This window comes from Ciconia boyciana, chromosome 19 (genome assembly GCF_034638445.1).
Source record: "Ciconia boyciana chromosome 19, ASM3463844v1, whole genome shotgun sequence".
NCBI classification, from domain to species: Eukaryota; Metazoa; Chordata; class Aves; order Ciconiiformes; family Ciconiidae; genus Ciconia; species Ciconia boyciana.
This window is the reverse complement of record NC_132952.1, coordinates 1,120,240-1,129,231: the sequence shown is the minus strand read 5'-3', so window position 1 is coordinate 1,129,231 and position 8,992 is coordinate 1,120,240. Positions and strand designations below refer to the sequence as shown.

Sequence of the window (8,992 nt, the reverse complement as noted above, 5' to 3'; positions counted from 1 at the left end):
CGAAGGCCGGGTGCGGGGGGGATTTAAGGGCTCGCTGTCCCCCCGGCCCGGCCTCCTCCCGCCGCCCAGGAGGGACGTGGGTGTCGGGACCCAAGTTTGTGCGGGTACGTGTCCCCCCCCGGCGGTAAGGACCCCCCCGGCCACCGCTGCCGCCCCCGGGGGAGCGGGGGGGTCCCTGGGGAGCGGGGGGTGCGGGGGGATGGGGGGTGCAACGGGGGAGGCTGCGATGGGGACGTGGGGGTGCGATGGGGACACGGGGGTGTGATGGGGACACGGACATGCGAGGGGGACATGGGCGTGTGACGGGGACACAGGTGTGCAACAGGGACACAGGTGTGTGATGGGGACGTGGGTGTGCAACAGGGACGTGGGTGTGCAATGGGGACATGGGCCTGTGATGAGACATGGGTGTGCAACGGGGACACGGGTGTGCGATGGGGACTTGGGTGTGCGATGGGGACTTGGGTGTGCGATGGGGACACAGGCATGCAATGGGGACATGGGTGTGTGACAGGGACATGGGCATGTGGTGGGGACACAAGCGTGAAACAGGGACACAGATGTGTGATGGGGACACGGACCTGTGATGGGGACACGGGCGTGCAACAGGGACACGGGCGTGCGATGGGGACAAGGCGTGCAACAGGGACAGGGGTGTGCAACAGAGACACGGGCATGCGATGGGGACGGGTGTGCAATGGGGACACAGACACGCCACGGGGACTCGGACATACAGCAAGGACATGGACTTGTGACAGGGACATGGGCATGTGGTGGGGACACGGGCGTGCAACGGGGACAGACGTGCAACAAGAACATGGGTGTGCGATGCGGACACGGGTGTGCAGTGGGGACACGGGTGTGCAGTGGGGACCCAGGCACGCAGTGGGGACATGGACATGAGATGGGGACACAGACGTGATGGGGACAGACAATGGGGACACAGACACGCAATGGGGACATGGGCACGGGCTAGGGACACAGACATGGGATGGGGACACACATGTGATGGGACACGCGTGTGCAATGGGGACAGGGACATGTGATGGGGACAGGGACATGCTATAGGGACACCGACGTGCAATGGGGACCCAGCTGTGATGGGGACATGGCCATGCGAAGGGGACAGGGACATGCGTGTGCAATGGGGACAGGGACATGTGATGGGGACAGGGACATGTGATGGGGATGGGGACAGGGACATGCTATAGGGACCCCGACGTGCAATGGGGACCCAGCTGCGACGGGGACAGGGACACGCGACGGGGACCCTGCCGTGCCACATGCACATGGGGGCCGTGCCGCCGTCCCCCAGCCCCGGGTTGGTGCCAGCGAGGTGACGCCCCACGGGACCGGTGGTGGGGGGAGGGGGGAGCTGGCACGTCCCCAGGGGGTCACATCGGTGACCGCGCGGGGAGGGGACATTTCCCTCCCGCCCTCTCTTGGCCGAGCCCCGGGGCCAAGGTCTCAGTGGGGAAACTGAGGCACGGAGCGGGTGCCCCCCCCGCAGCTCTCTCCTATCCAGCACCCACTCAGCGCCACAGGATGAAGGCTCTCCTCCTCATCCTCCTCGCCCAGCTCTGCTCGTCATCGCTGGTCCCCGGTAGGTGAGGTTTGGGGGGGCTGCTCCCCAAAAGCGGGTGCTGTTGGGTGCTATGGAGCCCGGTTTCCCGCCCCGCAGAGAGGGAGAAGGACCCCGAGTACTGGCGGGGGCAGGCGCAGGAGACCCTGCGGGCCGCCCTGCGGCTCCAGCGCCTCAACCAGAACGTGGCCAAGAACCTCATCCTCTTCCTGGGTGACGGTGAGATGGGGCACCCGCCCGGGGTGAGGGGTGGGGGCGGGAGGAGGGCCGGGGGCTGTGATGAAGTGGGCGCTGGGATAAAGTGGGATTGCAATAAGTTGGGTGCTGCGATGGAGTGGGTGCTGCGGTAAAGTGGGTGCTGGGATAAATCGGGTTTGCAGTAAGTTGGGCGCTGGGATAAATCGGGTTTGCGATAAACTGGGTGCTCCGATGAATTGGGGTTGCAAAAAATTGGGTGCTGCCATAAACTGGGTTTGCAATAAAGCGGGTGCTGCGATAAAGCGGGTGCTGCGATACATTGGGTTTGCAATAAATTGGGTTCACGATAAACCGGGTGCCGGGATAAACCGGGTGCCGCAACAAACTCACTTTGCAAGAAAGCGGGCGCTGCGATAAACTGGGTTTGCAATAAATCGGGTGCTGGGATAAACTGGGTGCCCGCCGGCGTTGCGCGGCACCCGTGCGGCGAGCTGGCCCGTCCTCGGCGGGGAGCTGACGGGTGCCCTGACAGGCATGGGCGTCTCCACCGTCACGGCCGCCCGCATCCTCAAAGGGCAGCTGCAAAACCGCAAGGGCGAGGAGAGCCTGCTGGAGATGGAGAAGTTCCCCTACGTCGCCTTGGCCAAGGTGAGCCCTGCGGGGGGGCCGGATCCTGAACCGCCCCGGGACGCCCATGGGGGACGCGACACCCACCGCAAGGTCACGGGCGGGCGCCCGGCATCGACCGGGAGCCGAAATTAGGTCAGGGGCGGGTGAAGGGAGCTGGCTCTGGTGCCCGCTCGCCGTGCCAGGGTCCAGCCCGTGGGAACGGGGAGCAGGGGCGGGATGAGGCCGCCCGGCCGTGGGAAGCCGCGGGACCCCCCCTGCTTCTCCTGGGGTCATTTTGCCGAACAAAAGGCTTTTTTTAATTATTAAATTGGAAGCCCCGACCGCTCCCCCGTCTCCCTTTGCCCCGCGGGGGAGGCTTGTGGTGGCGGCTTCTCTCTCTCCCTGCCTAAAAACGGGCTGAAAAAAGGCTAAAAGCATCAAAACGCAGCGAGGAGGCGATGTGCAGCCACGCCATGGGGGCGAGGGGCAAACTGGGGGGGCAAGGGGCGAAAGAAAGAGGGGACGCAGAGGCGGGATGGGGGTCCGGTGCGGCCGAAGAGCACGGGAAGGGGAGCTCCAGGGTGGGGATGATGATGATGATGATGATGATGAAGCCCCAGGGTGGGGATGATGATGGTGGTGATGGTCATGGCGATGGTGATGATGGTGACGATGATGATGGTGTGGTGGTTTGTTTATCTACCCCGCCCAGACCTACAACACCAACGCGCAGGTGCCCGACAGCGCGGGCACGGCCACCGCCTACCTCTGCGGTGTCAAAGCCAACGAGGGGACGGTGGGTGTCAGTGCCGGCGTCACCCGTGACCGCTGCAACACCACCAAGGGCCAGGAGGTGACCTCCATCCTCCGCTGGGCCAAGGATGGAGGTGAGGGGCTGGTGGGTGTCGGGGCGGGGGGTAAAGCGATGGGTTTTGGGGGTGTTCCCACCATTGCCCCCTGAATTTGTGGTGCAGGCAAGGCGGTGGGCATCGTCACCACCACACGGGTGACCCACGCGACGCCCAGCGCCGCCTATGCCCACTCCGCCAACCGGGACTGGTACTCGGACGGAGAGATGCCCCCGGATGCGCTGGAGGGCGGCTGCAAGGACATTGCCCGGCAGCTGGTGGAGAACATCCCCGACATCGAGGTAGGGATGGGGAGGGGACCACCAGAGAGGTGGGCTGGAGCCACCCAGGGACGAGGACAGGGCCATGGGTAGGTGTGGGACCAGGACTACCAATGGGTGTAGGGCTGGGACCCCCAGTAGATATTGGGCTGGGACCACCAGTGGGTGAAGAGCCAGGATCCCCAGGAGATGTTGGAGTGGGACCACTGACGGGGGCAGGGCTGGAACCCCCAGCAGATGGGGGGCCAGGACCACCCATGGGTGCAGAGCCAGAACCCCCAGCAGATGTGGGGCCAGGACCACTGATGGGTGGGGTACCAGGACCGTTGGGTGGATATGGGACCAGGACCACTGATGGACGCACCACCAGGACCCCCCTTAGACGTAAGGCTGGGACCGCGAGCACGTATGGGCCCAGACCCCCAACCCCAGACCCCCAAATCCCACTTAATCCCCTCCACCCACATCCACAGCAGCCCCCTCCTTTCTCATACTTCCCATACCCCAAACCCTCCATTTCCCCCCCGATTCTGCCCCTCGCTGCGGATTTACGCAGAAATTCAGCCCTGTAAATAAATACTCTTCTGTCCTTCAAAATAGCCCCAAAGCAAAACATTTCAGCCTGTTATTTAGCTCTTTAATAGCCTCTTCTTCTGTTTTTTTTCCCTTTAATATAATTTTAACTCTGTCCCAGGCTGGAAATAATTATATAGCGGGGAAAAGACATTTTTTTCCCCTTTTTTTTCGCTTAATAATTTTGGCCGTGGTGTTTTGCAGCTTTATAATTCACCTTCTGCGCGGAGAAAGGAGGGATAAAAAAAATCTCTGCTCGGTTATAAATAACGGAGGCCAAATAAATCAGGCTCCAAAGCAAACAGCGAGAGCTGCGGGATGGGGCTCCGTCCCGGCGGGTTCACACGGGGACCCCGATGTGGAGCATCCCTCCCACAGATGTGAAAAAAAAATCTAAAAAAGCCAGATTTGCTGCTGGAAATGGTTATTTTTGTCTTGGGTTTTAATTAATAGGAAGAGATTCAGGGTTGTTCGGAGCGAGGTGAAATTCCTCGGATGTTTTCGCCCGCTTTTTTGCGCAACGCCAGGGTTTTCCTGGACATCCCGCTCCGCCTCGTCGGGGTTTTCCTCCCCCATTAAACCCAAACTGGGGAGGGGGGAATTAAAAATAATTAAAAATAATTAAAAATAATTCTTAAAATGCTTTTTTTTCCCCCCCCTTCGCAGGTCATCTTGGGTGGCGGGCGGAAATATATGTTCCCCAAAAACGCCAGTGACGTGGAGTATCCCCACGAGGACAAGCATCGGGGTACCCGCCTGGACCGCAGGGACCTCGTCCAGGCGTGGCACGATGCCAAGCCCCCCGGCAAGGTGACGGGGACTTTTTTTATGGGGTACACACACATCACCCCGCTGTAACCTTACACAGCCATTCCCGGGGGGGTGGGGGGGAATATTTTGGGGAGGGGGGTATAAAGCAGCCCTGGGGTTGGCAGAGGCGATGGGGAGGTGACAACCTGCCTGTCCCCCGTCCCCAGGTCGCCAAGTACGTGTGGCACCGGCGGGACCTGCTGGCGCTCAACCTCAGCCGTGTCGACTTCCTCCTGGGTGAGTCCCGGCACCCAAGGGTGCCCGGCCTCAACGGGGTGCTTTGGGGGACCCCTGGCCTGTCCCGGGGTGCTGGGGCAGCTGGAGTGGCCAGTTACCCCCCGGGGATGCTGGTACCCCCCCAGGGATGGTGGCGCCCCCCCACGGTACCCCACCCTGTGGGTGCTGGTACCCCCAAGGGGTGTTGGTACCCCCTCCCCAGGGATGCTGCTACTCCTCTGGGGATGCTGGTACCCCGAAGGGATGGGGTACCCCCCCAAAGGGGTGCTGTTACCCCCCAAGGGATGCTGGTACCCCCCCAGGGATGGAATTTTCACCCCCTGGGGATACAATCTGTTTTGGCCCACGCTGCGATTCCCCAGCCCAGCCGGGCTGCAGGATTTGGCCGGGCCAGAGGAAGGAAGGGCTGGGAGCATCCCCCGGCTCCTGTCTAATCACCCTGGATCCGGTGGCGGGTGAAACACTTGCACCAGCACAAGAAGCAAGCGGCGGGGCTGGATTTGGCCCCTTTTCTTTTTTTTTTTTTTTTTTTTTTGGTGGGGAAAGGATGTCCCCAGCAGTGTCACTGTCCCCAGGCCTCTTCGAACCGGGCGACATGGTGTACGAGCTGGATAGGAATAACGAGACGGATCCGTCCCTCACCGAGATGGTGGCTGTGGCCATCAGGATGCTCCAGAAAAATCCCCGGGGGTTTTTCCTCTTGGTTGAAGGTGGGGGGAGAAAGCGGGGGGGCACGGGGGTGCAGAGGGTGATGGGGGATGCAAAAAGGGGGAGATAAAAAGGGTGATGGGGTGGATAAAGGAGGTGATGGGGGTGCAAAAGGGGGATAAAGGGGGTGATGGGGGATGCAAAAGGAGGGGATAAAGGGGGAGAGTAGGGGGTGCAAAAGGGGGGATAAAGGGGTGATGGGGGATGCAAAAGAGAGGGGTAAAGAGGGGGTGCAAAGCGGGGGGGGAAGGGGGGCGTGGGTTCATGGGGGGACACAAAGCAGGGAAGAGGAGGGGGACGGGGGGTGCCGAGGAGGGGGGATGCCGAGCGGTGTCGGGGGCCGCAGGGGGCCGCATCGACCACGGGCACCACGAGGGGAAGGCGAAGCAGGCGCTGCACGAGGCAGTGGAGCTGGACCGCGCCATCGGGCTGGCCGCCCGCCTCACCTCGCCCCAGGACACCCTCAGCGTTGTCACCGCCGACCACTCGCACGTCTTCACCTTCGGCGGCTACACCCCTCGCGGGAACCCCATTTTCGGTGAGTCCCTGCCGTGCCGTGGGGGGGACACCTCGGGGACGTCCCCGTCCCGCTGACGGTGCCACCGCCACCAGGTCTGGCCCCGATGCAGAGCGACGTGGACCGCAAACCCTTCACCTCCATCCTCTACGGCAACGGCCCCGGCTATAAAATCGTGGCGGGTGAGCGAGAAAACGTCTCCGCCGTGGATTTTGGTGAGTGCGTTTTGGGGCAAAACCCCCTGAAATTATTACAGCATGGTTAAAAATAGCGCTTTTAAAAAATTATTCTTATTTTTGGCTTTTTTTTGCCCCAGCGCACGCCAACTACCAGGCACAATCAGCCGTGCCGCTGCGCCAGGAGACCCACGGCGGCGAGGACGTGGCCGTTTTCGCCCGCGGCCCCATGGCCCACCTCCTCCACGGGGTCCACGAGCAAAATTACATCCCCCACGCCATGGCTTACGCCGCCTGCATCGGCTCCAACCGAGCCCACTGCAATGCCGCCAGCCGCCCCGCTGCCACCGCCTCCATCCTCCTGCCCTTCCTCGCCCTCTTCTTCCTCCTCTGCTAAAGCGCCTCTTGCAAACCATGGAGGGGGATTTATTTTTAATTCCTCCCCCCTTTTTTTTTTTGATACTAGCGCCCGGGAAAGAGGAGAAAAAAAGAAAGACTCAGCGGAGCAAAAGCAGCCACCAGCGGTTTCGTGCTGGGAGCTGCCTCTGTAAATACACGGTTCCTTCCCCTATAATTAGCATCGTTGCCTGCCCCATCCCGAACCCACCGCGGGATTTGGGATGGAAGCCGGAGCCTCGGCGGATAAAACCCTCTCTTTGAGCAAAACGCAGTGGGGCTGGGTCCCAAAATGCCTCCCGGTGCCCTTGGCTGAGGACTGACTCCAGCACCCAACTCATCACATGTGTGGGTACCCAGAAACCACACGAAGCTGGGAAAAAAAATTAACTCGCCGGGTTAATTTGTCCCCAAAACGTGGGGGTTTTTGCCTCCTGGGTGATTTATTTTGCTTTAAAATCCTTCAGTTTAAGGCAATTTGCTGCACGGGGTGGGGGGATCTGGGGTGGTCTTAGGGCTGCGTATCACAGGGAGAGGGGAGCGAAGGGGGGACTTAAGGGGCGGTACCCGCTGGGGCACGCCCCCTTCATCAGGGTTTGGTAATTAGGGAGGGTAATTAGGGGAGGGGGTAATTAGGGGAGGGGGCTTTTGCAGCTCGCAAGGTGCTGGGGGGGGATTGAGGCCTGCGGTAGCGCCAGAGAAGGGCCCTGGGGGTGCAAATGGTGCTCTGAGTGTGCAAAGGTCACTGCGCGCGTGCAAATGCTGCCTGGGCTGAGCAAACGGTGTCTCGCACGTGCAGATGTCACCGTGCCTGCGCACAAGTCACCGTGCACGTGCGTACGGTGCCTTGCACGTGCAAACGTCACCGTGCACGTGCGCGCGCTGCCCTGGCTGAGCAAATGCCACCTCGTGCACGCAAACGTCACCGTGCACGTGCAAGCAGTGCCTTGCATGTGCAAATACCCCCGTGCACGTGCGAAGACTGCCCTGGCTCAGCAAATGTCACCGTGCACGTGCAAAAGTCACCGTGCACGTGCATACGGTGCCTCGCACGTGCAAAATCCCCCCCCCGTGCACGCACAAACGCTGCCCGACCTCTGCAAAGCCCGCCTTGCCCGTGCAAATGCTGTGCACGAGCAGCCCCTTGCACACCCCGGCTGCATCGTGCGTTTGCAACACCCCCCCCGAGCACCCCCAAAATCCCACCAGGCCCTTCCAATCCCCCTCCCCCTTTTTATTTATTTACCAGCTTTATAAATAAATCTCCACTCCGGTTTCTTATTAACCAGCAAACTTTGGAGCGGGCGAAGGCGGTGACCCAAGCGGCGCCAGATTTGGGGTGGGGGGGGCTGCAACACCCCCACTTTGCTCGGCGCCCTTTGCACCCGCGCCGGCATCGCCGGCATCGCCGGCATCCCCAGCCACGACCCAACCCCTGGCGCTGGGGCTTCCCAGAAACCAGGCGGTACTGAGCTATGTTTAACCGGTCCCGGGGTGCTTCGTGGTTTTTGGGGGTTCGGGGAGGGGGCAACCGCTTTTTCTTGGCCGGGCATTTGGCGCGAAGCCGGTGGCCACTGGGGCTGCCGGCCAAATGCCGCTCCTTGACGCCAGGTTGGCCACTGGAGCCGAAAAAGAGGGGTTTGTTTTGGGGCATGGGGGCATCGCCCAGCGCACCCGCAGCACCCTGAAAGTAGCCAAAAAACAAATCAAAGCAAGGCTTTGCTCAGCCTGGCTGCCGTGAAAGCCCCCAAACTGGGGAAAATGATCCCCAAAGTGGGTGGGTTTGGGGTGTTTTTAAGATCATGCGGAGCATCAGCCTCTGTTGATGCTTGGGGTTTGGGGACACACACCCCCCCACCACCACCCCCCCCGATATCGGGGACCCCCCAGCCGTAGCGATAAATAAACCTTTATTTTATACAGGACTCACGGGAAACACAAACACGATTGTGGGGGGCTTGAAAAAATAATTCCCCCCCACACCCCCCCCCATTCCAGCATCCGACCCGTTCTGGAGCTTCTTTCCCTTTAAATAAAAGGGGCGGGGGGACACGGAG

At 61.2% G+C, this 8,992-nt stretch overlaps 1 protein-coding gene across 2 annotated transcripts; it reads left to right on the top strand.

Moving 5' to 3' along the window:
- ALPL (alkaline phosphatase, biomineralization associated) lies at nucleotides 1-7,144 on the top strand. Of its 2 annotated transcripts, none has more exons than XM_072883936.1 (12): nucleotides 1-124; nucleotides 1,511-1,603; nucleotides 1,682-1,801; nucleotides 2,313-2,428; nucleotides 3,102-3,276; nucleotides 3,364-3,539; nucleotides 4,758-4,901; nucleotides 5,069-5,138; nucleotides 5,714-5,848; nucleotides 6,193-6,384; nucleotides 6,459-6,578; nucleotides 6,680-7,144. In XM_072883936.1, the coding sequence occupies exons 2-12, from the start codon at nucleotides 1,546-1,548 to the stop codon at nucleotides 6,934-6,936; spliced, it is 1,563 nt and encodes a 520-aa protein (XP_072740037.1). In that variant the 5' UTR covers nucleotides 1-124; nucleotides 1,511-1,545; the 3' UTR covers nucleotides 6,937-7,144. The 2 variants fall into 2 exon arrangements, with proteins under 2 accessions (XP_072740037.1, XP_072740035.1); XM_072883934.1 differs by having other exon boundaries at nucleotides 6-104.
- The last annotated feature ends 1,848 nt before the right edge of the window (nucleotides 7,145-8,992 follow it).

Bases quoted from the DNA above. Each gene is read 5' to 3' on its own strand.
- ALPL (XM_072883936.1), top strand. From the start codon at position 1,546: ATGAAGGCTCTCCTCCTCATCCTCCTCGCCCAGCTCTGCTCGTCATCG. The intron at 1,802-2,312 runs GTGAGATGGGGC...GTGCCCTGACAG, and splicing joins CATCCTCTTCCTGGGTGACG to GCATGGGCGTCTCCACCGTC. The intron at 3,540-4,757 runs GTAGGGATGGGG...CCCCCTTCGCAG, and splicing joins AGAACATCCCCGACATCGAG to GTCATCTTGGGTGGCGGGCG.